The sequence below is a fragment of the Bemisia tabaci genome, chromosome 2 (assembly GCF_918797505.1).
Source record: "Bemisia tabaci chromosome 2, PGI_BMITA_v3".
Taxonomy (NCBI): Eukaryota; Metazoa; Arthropoda; class Insecta; order Hemiptera; family Aleyrodidae; genus Bemisia; species Bemisia tabaci.
Genome location: NC_092794.1, coordinates 15783530 through 15802699, shown reverse-complemented (window position 1 = coordinate 15802699; position 19170 = coordinate 15783530). Strand labels below are relative to the sequence as shown.

Below are 19170 nucleotides of genomic sequence, written 5' to 3'. Positions count from 1 at the left end.
CAGCATTCGACTCATTATCCAATCGTTCTGGACTTAACGATTCAAGTTGAGAAAATAAAATCGATGAAATTTGTTCGACTTTCAAAAGCTGTTTGAAATCAATCCCTAAGAATGAAAAAAAAATTTCCTCGGTGGACTGATTTTTCTCATCGTCTATCGCAGGAGCTATTTTGCATTATTGCGTTATAACTTCAACTTTTTTAGTTCTTGAATCACTCAGTCTGCCTATTCTGCAAACAAAAGGCATTCAAACGGGGCTGCTGCAAGTTCCAGAAATTGCCTACTAAACAGATATCTCTCCGAAAAAATTTAACCAGAAGCCCATTTCTGAGCTTTTATGAGCTCAAAATGCTCTTTTGACTGGTTAAGAGACTTCGTATCGAATTTCCATAAAGAATATTTCTTACGGATCTGAAGCTCATGATGTCATACGCGGTGACAACCCATGGTTTCAACCACCTGAAATCTAATGAAACATGGCTGTAGTACATTCCAAATTACAAGCAAGCAATTTTATATAACAATGAAACGACAAAAATATTCACTCCCAACAGCGATAATGTTGCGAGCCTGTTCAAGACAAAACCTCCCGTCAAAATTGCATTCTGAAAGTAGGTAAATTATAAACTTGGCAAAAGGATACATGGGAACAAATTCTGTTTTCGCGGTATTTTTCTATTTAAAACGGGGTTAAATTTTCGGCGACCTTGAAGTCTTCTTCTTAGCTAAAATTTAATCAAATGAACAACGAATAAATGCAGGCATTTTCATTTTTTATTTATTGAATGAAAAAACTAAGCAACATACCAGTTGAGTTTTTGCTTAGCTTCTACTGACAGCTATTTATCTCAGGATGAAAATTATCGGATCATTCACTTTTTTTATTCAACGAAACTTGAATGCAAGTCCTGAGGTCATAAATCAAGTAAGGGTTTCTGTTAAAACAGGAAATGTCTTTTCCCTTGATTTATCTGAAGCAGAAAAGGCCTCATGAGTCCTTACTCAATCCTACAGCAATTCTTTTAAAAAGGGACAAGTTTACTAGTTTCAATCGAAAACACAGGAAAAAGCGGAAACAAGGCTAAAATACGAAATATAAAGGCAGGACGCTTCGGCACCATTATCAACTGCTAAAAAAGAATTAAAAATAAAAAAGAAATTAAAATGAAAACCAGCAAACGGCGTTACATAGTGAAATTGGTAAATGAGACTGCAGTGATAACAGAATCTAATCTTTACCAATTTCACTATGTAACGCTGTTTGCTGGTTTTTATTTTAATTTATTTTTTATTTTTAATTCTTTTTTAGCAGTTGATAATGGTGCTGTAAGGTGCCCAAGCATCCTGCCTTTATATTTTGTATTTTAGCCTCGTTTCTGCTTTTTCCTGTGTTTTCGATTGTCGTTTCCATTTCGGGCTGCTTTTGCATTCTCTTTGTTTTCCACTTTACTAGTTTCTTGCCACTTATTTTCCTTTTGCACTGGTTTGCCTTTGAAATATTGCTCTCTCTCTCCCTCATGCCTCGAAACGTGCAATCCTGTAAGCCCTCTTCGGCTGAGATGACGTTTCATTGTGGGTATAGTTCTCATTTTTGCAATCGCTAGGTCAACAACTGCGGTTCAAGGCGGCAAATGGCGCCTCTTATCTGCGCTGGAGTGGGACGGTTTTAAGCAGCCACAGAACGAGCCGCCAATTTTTGGTCAGCCGTTAAAAATTCGTCGGCTCATCATTTATTTTTTGCTTTACAGTGGGTAGATGTCATTGAGTTTCGGCTGCTCATGCCTTGTGTGAATGCCAAAAAACCCACAAACCCCCTCATGGCGACACTTACGGTATAGGAGAGAGAATCAATCTTATGGGAACTTGTGTCCAATACATTACTATACTACTATATTACTAATAATAGTAATATTTATTTATAGTAATATATTACTATACTACTCCTTGTGTTCCCCTCCATGGGAAAACCCACTGAATGTCTCCACGGATATTGGGTGGTTCAACGTAACAAATCATGAGAATTTTTTTAATTTCTCTAAGAGACCTATGGTCACAAGGGAAAAAATCGAATTAATTGAAAATACACATAGAAGAAAAATCAGTTGCTTGTAAGAGATGAGATCTGGAAATCAGATGAGCATCACAATATCATGGGGACATCATTGGATGCAAAAAGAAAAGGCGACCTGAGTTTAATGGTCACAAGCAATGGTTGCTTGGAGCTGGAAGCACAGTAAGGACTGAGGGGGGCTGCTCCAAATGAAAAAAGCGCAGAACTACCCCTTGTATGATATTAGAAGTAGTAGTTAGAAAAAAAAGGAATGAAGTAGTAAATTCAAAAGAGGTTGAAAACTACTTCATGCCACTAAAATTTTGGCGCTTCTTTCTCCTCTTTGGACCCAATGTCAATTTTTAAATTTTGATTGAGTCAACTGTGTTTCATCACAAAGATGGAAAAATGGACTAAGCACGAAGTACAAATATCTAAAGTCGACTACAGAAATCACATGAAATTGGTAAGAAAGCATACCATTGGAATAAGTTTTTCGTGCCTAAGCGAATACTTTTTTCCCTCTCAGCTGGCATCTCGGCTGAAAAACCATTGTTTTTCAATTACTACTGAGCTGATAAATGAGAATCACCTAAGACAAAATGAAAGTAGAGCGAGTTTGATCTGTCTCTCATAGACCAGACAGTTTCCTTCTTCTTCTTTTGTCCTCTTGTTCTAGTGTTATGCATGCAATGTTTGCTTTTAGTTTTAGTACTGGACAAGTAAAAAATGAGAGTCAGTCACCTAAACTGGTGCATAACTTATTAGAATGTTGTGATCATATATAAAACCAGGAACTGGACTTTTAGCACACTGAGGAGACTAACCTATTAACTAACTAAATTGGATTTCAACCAAGGAATGAGAGATTTAAACCATATATAAGACCAAATCGGGACCTTGTCATTGATTGCAAGACAAGATGAACTTTAAGTTAACAATGGAGTGAGACCACAAGAATTAAAAATTATAGGAAGTTCAAAGTACTAAGATTCTGAAGTTTAAGCTCAAGTTTCAGCTCTTGTGGCTGATCCCTTGAAAGACATCTCACCCACTTACAACTGAGCTAATGGTAATGATGAAGAGCCTAACGGCGAGTGATCACGTTTTCCGCAAGAAACTTGGGCTCATCATTTACTCAAGTGGTGTAAAGTAGCATGAACTTGTGCAGTCTCAAATGGCATCATTTGTCTGCCCAAAATAGAAAATTTTTGAAAAAATCCTCCCTCAAGTCTTAATCAGCAAAAAATATTGAGTTTTCAGGAAGATATATCAACATTTTTACAGCCCAGTTGAAACCTACGCCTTGCCTCACTTGCAATGATGTCATGGACCTCCCATCACATAGTACTTTTCTTTCCTTTGATCATTATTTCAGTTCCCTTACCTACTTTTTCAACCCTAATCATGGGTAGTTCCATCATATTTCTCTTCGAGCACTGTAGTGCGACCTTTTTTACAGCCTACCAGCATACTTTTTACTAAAAGAAAAAGTATTAAAATTTTTTAATTTGAAAAAATACTTGCCACTGTTTTTGAACAGATTCAGCTGGGCCTTTACTGCTCCAAGGTAAAAGAATACCAAGAAAAATTTAGGCTATCAATTATCCATAGTCCTTGAAACGCTGAGCCATCAAGAACTGATGTAGCAAAATTCCTTAGGTTCTGATGGAGGAAGCCGCTTTGTCAAGTCTCAAGCCGTGAAGTTGGCGTTGGCAGGAACTGGTTTTACTGCTCGTAAATACCCACCCGCTCAGTGTGGATAGAGCAGAGAAAAGTTCAGCGCCCACATGATATTTTTCGTCACCTTATGAATATTAGGTAGAGAGCTGATGATTCTCAAATAAAAACAAACAGGGCGACTTTGAAATAAAAAACGGGCGAGGAAAATTTGCATTGAGGAAATTAAACTTCTTGATTCGTTGAACTTTCAGACCCCCTACAGAAAAGAATATGAAATCTCCTCCAATCATTAAGGTTTTTTAAAGTCATTAAGCACAATGAGGTTTGATTATTTGAGACTTGGCCACTTTCACTCTCAATGCCTCCTTGCAGTTTTTCTCTGCTTTTACTTGTGGCGAAAATAAGTAAAATCTTGAATATGGCAAAAAAGCATGGGAGTTTTCTCAGCGTAACCACCCTATGTGGTCTCGAAAGACTTATTTCTCTACATGGAAAAACCAATTAGTGTCCTTGAAATGGTTATATACAGGAAGCATGTATCATCACCCGTTTCAAGTCCAGTAGACATTGAATAATTTTAAAGCTTGTTTCAAGCAATTCTTCAAGCAGTTGTCCTCAGAATTCATCTCTTCGGGCAAAATTTTCGAACAGGTGAAATACCCATTTTCCTCAATAGTTCTCAACAGTTAAGGGTCATCGGAAAGATTCATCAGGAAACTAGTTTTGAACTCAATCTGCACCATCTTACTTCACCGGCCAATTTTGATAGTGCAACTGTCACAGCAATGTTTCTGTCACCTAAAGTATGCATCTAACATAACCTTGTCTCTTAAGGATTTTAGAAGGTAAGATTTTGGTTGACCTCTTAGCTTTGAGGTAACTAAATTTTCATTTTATTTTTTATACAATTTTCTACAATTGATGAAGGAACACTTCTTGCTTGGAACCCAGTTTCCTAGCTGAACGAATTTTATGAATTCAAATTTCTCATGATTTTTGAATTTTCGCCTTCTCTGCAAGTATATGTGTGGATTCCATTACATGAATCTCTCAAACCTTGGAAAAAAATACGTTTTTAATATCACGCGGCTTTTACATGGTTACCTTGAGAAGACAACAAAAAAAGACTTAAAACTCTCCGAAATTTTTCATTTCTTTGAGAATATCTTATCTGTTTTTGCTTACTTTTTCTACGTGAATGAAGGCTTTAAATATTGGAATTTTTCCTTCGTTTTGAGATTTTTCTTTAAAAAAGTGCCTGCTCCTACAGATGGTTACCCCTCATTTGAGCTTTTCTTTTCAAAACTTTTCATTAGCGTTACTTCATTGCTGATTAAGAAAAGGGAACATAGAAAATAAAACAATTGTCGCTCCATTAAAAATGGTTCCTGAGCTCAAAACTTTCTCTTCCAATTTTGGAAAGTAATGATAACCTTGATTTATATGTATCTCCTCCAAAAGAAAAATGGAAAGAAAGAAAGAAAGAAAAAAAAGAATCAGCTTTGAAGCCAATAAGAAACAACCGCTTCTATAAAACTGATTTTAAGATTGCTTTTTGCACTCTGAGATTCATGTACATTGTTGAAAGACATGAGACTGTAACTCTCGATCAAACATGTCCTTGTTTATGGAACTAGGTTCCGCTAACGTTACATTAACTGAAAGTTCCTCACACCATCGTTTCTTTACGTGACACTTTAGTCAAACATTCAAAGTGTCAACCTTGTATTGAGATAGTTTCTCCTCAATATTACTTCGGCTGCGTTAGGCAATTAGCTAAACACTTTAGGCCCATTCATGATGAGCCTGTGTTTAAGTCGTGTGGTATGAAAAAGTTTTGGCATCTAGCTAGAAAGAAGAACTCCTAGCCAAAGTGAAATAAAATGCTTTACCAGGTTCTCAAAAAATTCATGAAAATATTTTACCGACCAGAAACATGAAATTGTATCGGAAGCGCCTGCGCTAAATTGAACCAAGCTAACAGCTACAATTTTGCCTTTTAGAAACTACTATGTATATGAGAGACAAGAGTCCTTTAAACGTTGATTTTCATCTTTGCGAGGTGAAAATTCTCTTTTAAGGCTCTCTTACTTGTAAAGTAATTTGAAAGAAGTATCAAATCTCACTAGGCACTTAATAGAACAAACAGAACATTTGTTTAGTTCGTTTGGGAAACTTATCTAACGTTTGAAGTGTTTCGTCTTAGATCAGCTCATCGTTAGAAGATAGGAACAAAATTAGTCCTCTAGTAAAATTCATATCTGATATTCATTTTGGAATGCATTTGGATTAGTAGAATGAAGTCCCACCTCTTATTCTCAGCACTGGAAGCACTGGTTGACTTTAACATAACGAAACTATCCGAGTTGACGAGTCATGAATAATGAAGGAACTGGAACAGCACGTAACATCAAACCCAGCTGTTCTCTTAGACATTTCAATATTTCATTTTTTGGGCTTTAAATACATGTTCAACAAAGTGACTCGGTATTTATGATGGTGGGCACAGGGAAGAAAAGTTTCCTTCCGGTACATGGTGAATTCCTGTACGTCACATCCTTGCAAAATCTTTTGAGCAATTAAGTACGGAAACTAAATGGAGCTCAGAGACACTTTTATATCATCAATTCTGCAACATGCCACTATTAACAGGCTTCTGCTTGATATCGTCTGCTTCTGAGAAAAGTATGACAAGCGCATTTCTAGTAAAACCGAGCCAAGAATGGTTTCTGATTCCTCAGATTTTTTAACTCATGACCGTACTTAGTGATTTTTTTTTCAAGCGAAAATCATTAAATGCTTTAAAACACGGTTAAAGTCGAGGAAATAGTGTAGCTCAAGTGCCAAGTTAGGCGCTGATGAGATGCATTTTGATGGCTTTTGTCATCACTTTGGTGATGCTCAACAACTGAGTAAATTCTAATTTACCAAGCACTAAAAAGCATCCATTACATCTGCCACTGTGCTCACAGAATCCTCTCAGAATTCAGTTTCATTAGCGCCATTTTTCTCTGAAACTTTCGTTAAATTCATTATTATGGTTCACGCCTCCGTGCCAAAATTTGAGCTTAAATTACATTTCTACCCATTGCAAATCAATCCTTCATGTTACCAGCATAGCCGACCTTTCAACGCTGATGAAATTCTCTCCAGGCGGAAACTATTATATATGTGTGTAATGTGTAAATGAAGATTTCATTCTCGTTATTATACTGGGTTCTATTCCTATACACTTCAGATTTTAAATCAAGTTTTCCTATTTGAAACAATCAAGCAGAAAGGAATAAAGTAACACGCAGGGAAAAATAAGCCAATATTAGTCACAATTTCAAACAGTTTAACATTTTCTCCTGTCAAAAATTTCAAGTCATGAAAAAGTATTTTGAATGTGAAAATATGGGTTAAATTTGATATGGAGTAGGTAATGTTACATTACACCCCGTTTTGTCAGCTCCAATCAGAAGATACCTAGTTCCTGTCTGCTGAACTTAGCCCGGTTGTTGTATGAAATCATATGTAACCATAAGTTTATTTCTTGTCCCTTATTTATTTTCAGACATTTGTCCATTAACCTGGAAACATTCTTATCTTATTTATTTTTTTAATTCCAGATTGCTGTTCATTGATGGAGGAACTTCATCCCTAACTTCAAGAGTTATAGGATTGGATTTTTAGTCTACTAGATGCAGTCTGGTAAACTGTATCAGGAAGATATTGCATTTGGTGTGCTCAAATATGTGGAGTGTCCTCTAAGACGCCATGTGTTACAGGTGTGCTTCTTTTCAAAATTACTTTCATGCAACATTTGATCACACATCCTGTCGGTACTTAAAAGTGAAGAATTAGCAAGGCAGCTAACATTGTCTGTAAACATCAACCAACTGTTTTTTTTTTTTTCCAGGTAAGATACAAGGTGTGCAAGTCAGCAATCAATCTCATTGCGATAATCAGTTAAAGAAACTTGGTCAGATTCCTTCAGTGAATTGTCATACCTCTTCGGTCACTGACTTATGCACCTTAAGTGCCATATCTTTATTGATACCTGTTACTTAGTTGCTAACGTAACTTATCTGGCAAAAACTGTGTTTAAAGCTTTTCATTCAATTTATTTATTTATTTTTTTTTTTAACTCAAATTTCGATGGGAAGAATCCCAATTACAAAAACATAGAACATATACAAGAGCAAGCAGCAAAAAAAAACCTATGTATCCATGTTCTAATGAAGAATTAGAATTCAAAACAAATAGAGGAAAATTAGTTAAAATCCTTAAAACACTACTGAAAGAATACCAAGAATAACACTACAGAGAAATATTACAAAACTACAAGTATAACAACAAAACAGCCATAGACGGGAGATGGTAAAAGATTATGAAATAAAATTCTCTAAATCTGAAAATAAATTTTGACTGGTAATACTTCAATCCAATAAATGCACAATAATAATGGTGGGTTTAGCCCTCTTAATACTCATAAAGATGCAGTAACACTCCCTGATGTTTTTGTGACGACTCTCCAACTTTTCTTCTCTTGTTTTGCATCACAATATTTGTAGAAAAAAAGGCACGTGAACTCTTTAAAGACACCATCAATGTTAAATAATTGCGCGAATTGGACATTACTGCCATGCTTATAAACTGCCATATCTTCTATACTAATAAAGCAGACTTCACGTTGATTGACTCACTCACTGACTGACTCACTCACTCACGTATCAGCGGATCTCGTGAACGGGAGGTCGTGTGACCCTGAAATTCCGCACTGGGATCCCTCTCTACCCCGAGGCGCCGGATAAGGGAGGATTTCGCGATCCGCCCGCCGGTTCGCGGGATATCGCGGTCCGCGTGTGTCGATTTTCCCGTAAGGACAACGGGTGCGAGAGAGAGTGCGAGTGAGATGGAGCAAGTTCCGCGGCTCGCGCTGGAAGACAGCTGATAAATTTTACGTGTGTTCTTCTGGTACGCGCAACGGGTGCGAGGAAGATGGAAGGAGTTCGGCGTCCAACGAGTGCGAGGAAGATGGAACGAGTTCGGCGTAGCGCTGTTGGAAACGCGATGCCATGATTTTTGCGAGCTCCGACTCGTGCATCCGTTGCCGGGCTACTCTCTTGGGGATGTGAAAATCTGGAAAATCTGTCTGTGCATTGGCATAGACTTTTTATTCTATGGCATTGGTCTCCTCTGCGAAAGTATGAGATATTTGCTCCGCGGATCCTTTTGTTTTCTTCCGGTTTTTTTTTTTTTTTGCAAAAGATTGGTGAAAAATGTGCTTCGCGGAGCCTTCCATTTTCTGTTTTTTTTTCTTTCTTTTTTTTTTGCGAAAATTTAACTGCTCAAGTCCGAAAGTAAATAAATTGTTGTGATTTAGTCTTCACATCGCCTAGGGTTATTTTTTGTTACTTTTTTTATCTTCTGTTTGGAAATGATTTGGGCAAATTCTCGGAAAATTTTAAGAGAAGCTGTTGTTTGGCTTCAAAAATAAAATAAATAAACCAAAATGGACCATAAAGACGATGTGCAACGTTGCAATCGGAGGAGAAACGGGGTTTTCGCGCGCATTTCATCAATATTTGACTCCGATCGTGGAAGGCGCTTTTGATAGAACTATTACTCCACAGGGGATGTCCACATTGCCGCTTGCTAGATTGAAGGCGTTTTGTACTGTGATGACGGCTCGGTCACACTGCGCCTGCAGACGCGGTGCTGACAGCGGAGCAAAACTAGAACATAGCTTCGACATGCCTTTTTTTTTTTTTCTTCTTTTTTTATTTCAAAACATTAAATCTTATATAAGGAAACCATTCCACATGGTTACATTTCATAGTTCTCGTGAAATTGAATTTGGATTCTTCCAATTCGTCACTTTAAACGAGCAGAAATAAGACGAGCAACTATTTGAACTCCGGAGTGGGTATGTGGTATCATACAAAATTGAAGGAAAATCATACGTTTTCGCCCATCCCAAGTAACATATGTTTACGAGTTTTATGCGCACATTGTGTAGTCTTAATTGAGTCAGAAATTCGCGTGTATACCACGATATTGATGTGAATAACGTGCAATTATAATAATCTTAGAAATTCGCTAGGAGCACGACGTATTTGCAGTGATATCGTGGTGATTATCGTGTAATTTCTAATTTGTTTTACAAAATCCCTGGAAAAATCACGTTTTCTCCGCGATGTAGATGACAAACCCGCCATTTCTGAGAATTAGACGAAACCGCTGGTTAAATCCCGTAATTTTCGCGGCTGAAACTCACCATGCTAACTTCAATTAAACATTGAACTGACAAAAGTAACAAATCCTTATGAAAATAACCAACTTTTGATTGGGTATTTTTGATTATTATAATTATCACATGCGCTTACTGCAGAACAGACCAAAATAGCAGCTTTAATCAGCATACTACTAATCTCTGCATTTTTATCAAACCAGTGCGTCTTGCCAATTTTGAAATAGTAGATAATAATTCAGAAACACAATTAGTAACTGATCACTAATCACAGTGATTGCTGATGGTGGGGTTTTCCTGTGCGTAGCACGGGTTTCCTGCTAGTTTGCAATAAAATAGTGTTGTAATTTGGTGCTTCCATGTTTAAAAAATGCCTATCTATTTCAAGTCCTAAAATCGGATCCAAAATTGTTCCTGTAGCTCTATTGTGTTATTTTTCATCCTTTTTTAAGTCTATCAATGTTTTCAATCTTGTTTTCAGGAAGATCTTTTACACAGTGGTGACAAAGATGATTGATAGTGAACCTTTATCTCCTTGCTGCATCGAGTTAGTGCCAACTGTAGTTTCAAAGCACTAATTTAGACATGGACAGGGTTGGTGAGGTGGAGTTTTTAAATTTATTTTTCAACCGTCGACTGTGAAAGCTCATTTGAAGGAGAGGAAAAGATACCCACGAAACTGTACTACGTATGATGATAATTTTCCAACTACAGAAAGTGGATGCTCCTATTCAGGAAGCACAAGAATCATAAAATGGTGTCTCCTAAAATCCTTTGGAAGGAATTGAATATTTTCTCAGTGTTATAGGTGCCCGCAGATTTTCTGCCTCCCTGATTTAAAAAGCCCCCCCCCCCCCCCCAAGAAAAAGAAAAAATTCGCCAAAATGGGGAATTTTAATCAGGGGAGAAAATTAAATTTTCCAAATGAAAACTTTTGAAAATTAAGTTCTTTATTTTTAAAAGGCAATAATCATTCATTTTCACTTTAGTAATGGACAAAGCTCGTCCTCAATAATATGTTGTCTTTAGTTCCATCTTGCATATTGCTAATGCAACGCTTCGAAAATGACTTTTCAATAAACAGTCATGTGATCAGTGCCTGCGGACGCTGCTCCAATCAAATATTGTTGTGAGAGCAGTTCTTCATTCTGCGCATGGCTGTATATTCATGCATTTCATTCGCCTTGTATCAGGCTTCAAATGTTTGCAAATGCTCCGTAAAAGGCTTAATGTCAAACTTATACAAGAGTTGCAGTACCTGATTCATGCCTCCTCTGAAGTGACTTTTTACGTTATCGGTAAAATGTTCCTTGCAACTGTCAAATATGAGCACTGAATTTTAATAAAAAATGCAACTGGACCCTTTTTCCAAGTTAGACAAATCCTTCCTTCTGCAAACTTGTGTACATCAAACTTTTTTTGTTTGCTTGCCCAATCGTAGTTCTAGGATATCATATTTAATAAGAAAATTTGAGTTAGTGGAATTTGTAAACTTTGCTACTGATGGATAAGTGGAATTTGTAAACTTTGCTACTGATGGATAAGTGGACTTTGTAAACTTCGCTTCTGATGGACAAGTAGAATTTGTAAACTTTGTTACGGATGGGATAATTTGTGAATAGGCACCGAAATGGTGATTGATGAGGATAAAACTGCTTACTTCTCTCAAAGTGATAGAAAGTTATGTATGTCATAAATAAGATTGGGAAATTAATCGCATTTCCTCTTCGTCTTCATCGCCTTACACTAATTTTATCAGTTCAGCTAAGCTAGAATGAACAAAATAGTAACTTTAGTCAGAAAATATGTGAAGTGTCTCTCTTATCTGATTTAGCTTTTTCTTCCAATAGATGATGGCCAATTTTCTGACCATTTCACCTCCTTCTAATTCAACACCTCATTGCGTAAGTAAACTTACAAAGCTACACACAAAAAGCTCATCAAGTCCATATTAGTTTTTGTTAAATAGTATTATTCTATCTTTGTCCTCATCTTCTCTCATGCATAACTTTTTTAAAAAATACTTTTTATGTTTCCAAGTGCCAAGGTACACAAGTTTTAAGTTTCGTTTGATTATTCATTCTTTGTTGTTCGTTGCTCAATTGTCAAGTTTGTTTTTCAATTAAAAAACCGTTCTAAAGTTTCTCCTGCGTTTCTTTGTCTTCGAATTTACTTCATTTTTAAACAAGTTTACTCAAAATATGATTCAGCTATTTTACTTTGTTTCGGAAATGTTGCTGGTTACTTTTATATTTTGTTTATGAAGCTAGAGAAACTTTGTTGTCATGTCATCAAGTCTTTAGCTAATCGTTCTCTCTTGTAGATCTAGACTCATTCCTGACTTAGAGGTAGCTTCTTTACAATAGCTCAAAAATCATTCCCACCATGAATTTTCATAAGTTTTCGATTTCTGATGTTTGCGGTAAATCTTATGTGAAAGATATGTTGCAATCTCCCCCTAAATTTCCCATAGCCAATATTACACTAAAACCAGCCTGCAGAGAAGGAGTATTCAAAATTAACTTTTGCGTTATTTCTACTTATTTTAAAGAGTCCATGAAGACCCCAGTCTTTATTCCAAGAATTTATGCAGAGCCAGTAAGGTTCGCCTTTTTCAATGCCCCAGCCAATGACTTTAACTTTATGGTGCGTAATGTAGCGCCCGCCTATATGTTTGTAAACACCTGTAAATAAGAACAATGAAATTTATTCGGGATCATTTATGGAAAAAAGAGCTCAAGTCACAAAAACTCGAAATTGAGTCGTTGATAGCAGAGCCGAAAGGAGTGTACGATGAAAGTTTTGGGACAAAAAATGTTCCAAAATTTCTAATCAAACCAGAGTCACGACATCAATGTTTCTAGTTCAATCGAAATTTTGAGAGAAAGCTACTTGAAATTTTAAATTGCAGTGTCTAGGGCAGAAAATTTTTAATGCAACGTTTTACCTGTTACTAGCAGAGAAATGAACTAAACTACTTGCAACTTATTCTATAGGACATTATACAGAAATCTCTGCCGAAAACTCAACTCTGAACCTGACCCAGACCTGATAAAAATTTTTGTACTAAAAATCTTGACACCAAGGACTTTGGTCCTTTTTTGCAACCGTCTGGTAAAAATAATTTTTTCTCTTATTTTTGAAAATACAATGCAATAAAGCTGGTGTTGCTCATTTGCAAGGTTTCTCAGTATGGACATCCTCTGTTCTAGCCACTGATACGGTGCAACAAGGACTTAGTTATCTATGATTGTTATGTGTTGTCAATACCTTTTTTGTAGCTGATAAAATCTTCGTAAAAATCAAAACCGGCAGTCACAGGCCCATAAGTCATGATTTCTTGGAAAATATTAGTCTCATTCGTGGATAACCATTCAAAACTTTGAACTGAAATTTAAAATCAAAGAAATAAATTAAAAGATTTAACAGAGAATAGGTGCTTGTAAAAAGTCAGGTAGACAAGTCAGTGACCCATCATACTCATATGAAATCTCATTTCAGAATGGAATCAATGCTAATTTCAAATTTTTTTAGGCTCACCCTTTCGCAGATCCTCTGAATATGATTTCGTGTATTTTGAGTTTGTACACCGATTTTGACATTTTGCTTTATCGATTCGAGCTACAGAACATTTTTCTCGATCACCAGAAATATCAAAATGTTGACAGGGCTGCATCTCATAAGGCTGACATCCCTAGAAAAAAATAAATGAATCTATTGAATGAGCTGAGTTAAGGAGAAAAGATCACACTGCAATGAATTTTAATAAGATTGTGCGACTTTTTTTTTAGAAAACTGGAAACATGCAATAAAATGAACTGTACAAAACTGTTTCCTTCTCTAGTAATCCCTGAAACATCCGTATCGTAAAATAATTAACTAATTTTGGTTTCTTTTAAGCACAATAATCGGTTTAAATTGTCTGGTCTCTTATTGCAGTTACATTGTAACCAACTCACTATTCTTGGTGAAAATCCGCCACCAGAAGGGATGCCTACAGTGAGAAATGCCCATGAGTTGTATTGTGATCCTCCATAAACATTGTCGTATGCTCCACAGTTGTGGCAGCAAGCAAGGATGTTTTGGGCGGAGAGAGGAAGTCGAACCCGTCCTCTTGTATGGATACACAGCCTGTCTGAAGCAGCTGCTGCAACAGCAGATGCCTAAAATTTATCAAAAAATAGTCCAAACATTAAGTGATTGCGTAGAATTTGTTTGTCGGTTTGTCTGATGACCCCCAGTAATTTTACCCTTCATTTTGTAGTTAAGAACATGACATTTTCGAATACATAAATCAATATTAACAGTTGAATTCGTTTTGAAATGTGTGTATGAATACTGAATTTTCAGGGAGATGTACCTTGTAGATCCCACGGCTTCAACAGTTTGAAAAAAAAAAAAAAATTGCTCTCTGTAAGTACTTAAATAAGTAAAAATCAGGAGCCTGAGACATGCTCTTCTTTCAACAGTCTTGAATGGAGTTTAAAGAAAAGTAATATTTTTGTTACTCCCCAAGTACTTACTTAGCTAGCACAGATTGCAATTATAATAACATAGGTATGGTAAAACTATCACTACTGCATTGAAGTATTGTGCTTGTTGCCTACCTACAGATTGAAAGGAAACCTCTCATTTGGTTTATTATTGCAATTTACTGACCATACTGATGGCTAGAAATATCCCAATTTTATTGCAGTATACAGGGTGATCAAGGGTTAAACGGCCAGACTGCAGGAGCGTGTTTTATGAGCATGTTGTATAAAGTTGTTTCCCAAAGTGCCCCCAGTCGAAGCTTTAGCCCTATCGCCCCTCCCCCCCCCCCTCCAAAAAAAAAAAATTCGGAAAGTAAATAGTTTTTCCTGAATTTTGGCAACAGTTGTGAACCAAATCTCATGAAAATTCGCACTCCCCTTTACTTTTATGCCCTGAATTCATAAATGATCTTAAAAAAAGGAAAAATCGAAAACTTACTTTAAAGAGGGGGTTTGAGGGTTTTTTCAGCTCCCGCAGTCTGGCTGTTTAACTCTGAATCACCCTGTATTGCAATTGTAATTTGATATTTTCATTGCATTTTGCTACTTGGATCCTCAGCCACTCAAGGTGGAGAAAATGGGAATTACTTTGAACTGTTCTAGCAAGGTAAGTAAAGTTTTTTAGATAAGTAGACGTTCACATGTTATAAAAGAAACCAGTTTTTCTAAGTGCTCCTCTTCATGCCTAACATATAATATTCATTAAATTGTTCATTTTATCTGTTTTGGAACTAATTGCATTAAATCAATCGGTCAACTTTTGTTTCTGCATCACTCACATATCCAACAAATTCAGAGGGTCCTTGATCTGGCACGTAGGATATTATTCTGCGGCACCTCTTCCACGGCTTGTAGTTGCGAGCATCAAATCTATTCGGCACCGTCGAAATCCATCCGGGGTCTTCCTCTTTGCGACCGTTGATCGGGAACTCAAGTTCAGCAATTTCTCCTTGGGTATCGTCACTCTCCGGAATCATTGAATTTTGAACAAGTGCTGGTGCTGTGCGTGGGTATTTGAACTCTGCCTATTCCGCTCCAACAGATAAAATTCTCCAGATAATATATAAAATTTTCATTGCTGTTACTTAACACAATGGAAGAGATTAAAAAGACCAAGACGTTATATCCCAAACTTCCAAGAACCGAAAGCTTCGGAGGTGCCACGACGGTTGGATGCAAGACCAATCCACACAGGTCAGTCATTGCGCATCTTTTTGAAAGCCACTTCCCCGCCCGGCCCTAACTCAGCTGCACTCAATAGTACGTCACAATGGGTGCTCCCATAAGAAATACATTGCAAGCACTCAATAGTACGTCACTGCGCAGTAGAGTACCAAAACTCGTCCACGGGAATGACTGACCTGTGTGGATTGGTCTTGGTTGGATGGGGGGGGGGGGGGGGGCGTATGAACGAGGGAAAGATGTACAATTTTAGCAATATCTGATGGCACTTTGGATTGGTATTTTAAATTTCACTCTTCATTTGATGTAACTTGCCGGAGAAAACGTGTAACTTCTCCTCTAACTATCCACTTCCATTCTCAACCATTTGAAGTAGGTAATGAACCTCAGGCATGCATATTTTATCCTTAGGTACTCATAGAAGAGCTGAACCCAATGAGCTTAATTTTCATCCTTTGATCCTCTGAGGGGAAGGAAGCGCAAGGAATCAAAATCGTAACTTTGCATTTGCTGAGGTATAATTCTTCGAAATGCATGCTTTTAGGACAGTATGTCATCGGTGAAATGAATGTGGTGGGGGGGTAAAAAAAAATATCTTAGATTATTCCCTCTCTTCCCCTTCCTTGAATTTTTCAATTGTTTCACAAGTTATATAGCTTTCTGTAAGATGTTATTATTCCCTAAATTTCTACCCCCAATAAAATTTTCGGGCGCTAGGTCTGCCTCGGAGGGGGCGACTGAAGCCCCAGCCCCTGTTATGAGAAATGAGAGATTCACTCCAGTATACTTCTGCAAGCGCAATATAGCAATGGCCAAAATATGAAACCACGTATCTCCATTGAGCTGTTTCAAAATGTTCGCTCCTTCTCTGTTTTTTTACGAAGAGAAGCAAGCCAACTTACTTTGCTTGAATGCCGAATATTCCGCCAACAGAGAAGGCATATCAAGGAGGTTTCCTACATTGTCCCAATGTAAAAATAAAGTATGACAGTAAGTTGCAACGTCGCAAATGGAGGTGTGAAACGTGGTTTCACACCTTAGCTATGAACGCACCCATGTGTAACGGTGTAGTGTTTGAAGTATTTATATGATGTTGAAGGCGCTATATGCTGCGCGCCTTTTATTTCCCGCGATAGTTCGAATTAGCGGCGCGGCGTCGCGTCGACGAATCAGAATTAATGGAAGCACACCGTGCACCCTTACAGTTGCAAGCTCTGCTTTGATTTTCATAAAAAAATATAAAATTGCTGCTCCCTAAATTCCAATTATAATTGCATCAAAGAGTCAGTTTGAACTTTCTCTCCGCCAGGATTCATGTAATCCCGAAACTTCAAACACTTATTTCTCGAGATTACCAAATACCTACTGCAGGTATGCACCTTGTCCTCCACGCCCCTCAACTGTAAATTAGGTGTAGATAAATTTCAAGTCACCTGCCATGTAGATTGCAAGGAATTTATCCATTCGACTCCTTCCAAAGACAACACGTCAACAGTGTATCCGACGAGAAATTGTCCGAAGAATGTGAGAACCCCCGCGAAATAGCATATTTTTGGCGAGGCCGTCATTTCCTTTCGACTATTCGCAAAGACCACTTCGAAAATTAAAGATCAAGGGACACTTCTGCTAACATACAACGAAATCGTAATTATTGCATTCGCTATGTTTGTTAAATTTCCGAGACCGCGCGATCGTGAACTCGGGAAGGAATCGACTGCGCCTCTTGATCCCGGTAACTGACTGCTTCGATCGGTCAATGAAATCAAATCCTCTCTGTTGCAGAGCTGACTCAAACCAATCGACACGTTAATTTATCCGCAGAAATTGATTTCTTGGCTAAGAATGGCAGCTCTGATCTCGGTGACTACTTTAAGCATTGTTATCGCGAGAGGATATCTCGCTATTGTTTGAAAGTGTCATTCATACTTTTTGCTCTTTCGTTTTTGGAGTTACAAACGAGCGTGGTAATTTTTGGGGACAAAACCGCTTTTGTACCAAGCCTGGTTCAATTCATCCTATAAATCACTAGGTACCGCGCGGGACGAGTCAAATTAATACGCCTAGACGTACATCAAGACCTGGATTTTTTCTCTTTGTTTCCCCTTCAAATTAGGTGTCCGGCAAATTTCCGGGCACGCAATGCCTACACAAATACATATATCCTCGTTATTTTTTCATTTTTTTTTTTTTTTTTTTTTTTTTTTGTAAGTATAGCATGTAAGTAGGTCGGAAAATTTTTAAAAAATTGTAAACCAAAGTATTACAAGCGCCATGTGACGTTTGAAAAGTTCGAAAATTTTGAAACTTTTTTTTTGCGGAGAAATTGTACGCTGAATCTGTGTGAAAATTTCACTAAATCTTATCATTGGCGGCACACAGAAAATTCAGTGAAACTTTCGGAAATTCGGACAGCTTCGTTGAACAATTTCTCCGTCATTAATTAAAATGGCGGCGGAAAATTTTAAACGTCGCTTGGCGTTTGTGATACTTAGGCTGGAAGGTGACAAATTGTCAATGCCGAACGCGTCAGTGGTTCGGGGATCAAACGGTAGTGCCTACCAGCTAATCGCAAGGCCGGAATTAGGGGGTGGCCACATGGACCGCGGCCCATGACGGCAAATTTTACAATTTTTTTTTAAATGTAAGTACTCGCAGGTATAAAAAAATTACAAACGAGAAAAGGCGACAAAATCTCTCATTTCCTAAGAGTATAGTAATTTCTAATTCTGTCGTCTTTCGGCAATACAAGAGACAGCACCTTTAATTACTTAGTTGAGTTAAGAGAGAAACCAACACGCAATTTGGCCTGGAACGGCGCGGCGCGGCGCAGAGAGCAATGATGACGAGGACTTGAGATGAAAAGGAGAAGCCCTCCCTCGGCGCGGCGCGGCGCGGCGGTCGGCATGATGTCACACATATTAACGCCTACAAGACTGCATGAATACTTCACGCATTGCGTCAAACACAGTGCGTTCACTGCGTTCAGCAGCGGTCGCTCGGCGTGAAACGCATAGCGCCTACAAGACTGCATGAATACTTCACGCATTGCGCCGAACACATGCAGTGCGGTCAACGCGGCGCGGCGGCGGCGGAAGTTAAAATTATTAAACCACATTTATGTTTGTTCTTTCATAATTTTTTCGTTCATTTCATATAAATGGAAGGCCTTGTCCACACAGAGATAGGTTTGCGGAACTTGACTTTCGCGCCAAGTTCCGTGAACTTTTGCTAGTAGTGTTGACAGGGCTTTCATGCAAACATGTGCTCAGAGATGATGGTAACTGTATACCAATTAACATAATGATGATTTACATCTTTACATTAATAACAACAAATATTATTCAATCTTTAAAAATAGCACTATATACTTTCATTAAAGTAGAGTACCTATGTAGGTACCTAAGTACGAGGAAAAGCCATTGGCGAAAACCAGAGGTGCTAATTTTAGGATCAGCCGCAATTTTGAGCACGAATATTTTTTTCTTCCG

General features: G+C 37.6%; 2 protein-coding genes across 4 annotated transcripts in view; one reads left to right on the top strand and one right to left on the bottom strand.

Moving 5' to 3' along the window:
• Positions 1-12111, top strand: part of LOC109033649 (protein no-on-transient A) — a 37777-nt gene extending 25666 nt beyond the window's left edge. The window contains exons 11-12 of one of the 2 annotated variants that reach the window (XR_002009060.2): positions 7345-7503; positions 10450-12111. The gene's annotated coding sequence lies outside the window, so the exon portion shown is untranslated. Of the gene's footprint in view, positions 1-7344; positions 7635-10449 lie in introns of both variants that reach the window. The other variant, XR_002009061.2, reaches the window with a different exon arrangement.
• On the bottom strand, positions 10440-19098 carry LOC109033651 (cathepsin B-like cysteine proteinase 4). 2 transcript variants are annotated; one of them, XM_019046352.2, is made up of 6 exons: positions 17116-19093; positions 15280-15525; positions 13928-14131; positions 13509-13662; positions 13239-13355; positions 10440-12652 (listed from the first exon to the last, which is right to left on the bottom strand). In XM_019046352.2, the coding sequence occupies exons 1-6, from the start codon at positions 17248-17250 to the stop codon at positions 12453-12455; spliced, it is 1056 nt and encodes a 351-aa protein (XP_018901897.1). In that variant the 5' UTR covers positions 17251-19093; the 3' UTR covers positions 10440-12452. The 2 variants fall into 2 exon arrangements, with proteins under 2 accessions (XP_018901897.1, XP_072152857.1); XM_072296756.1 differs by lacking the exon at positions 13928-14131 and having other exon boundaries at positions 17116-19098.
• Between the last annotated feature and the right edge of the window lie 72 nt (positions 19099-19170).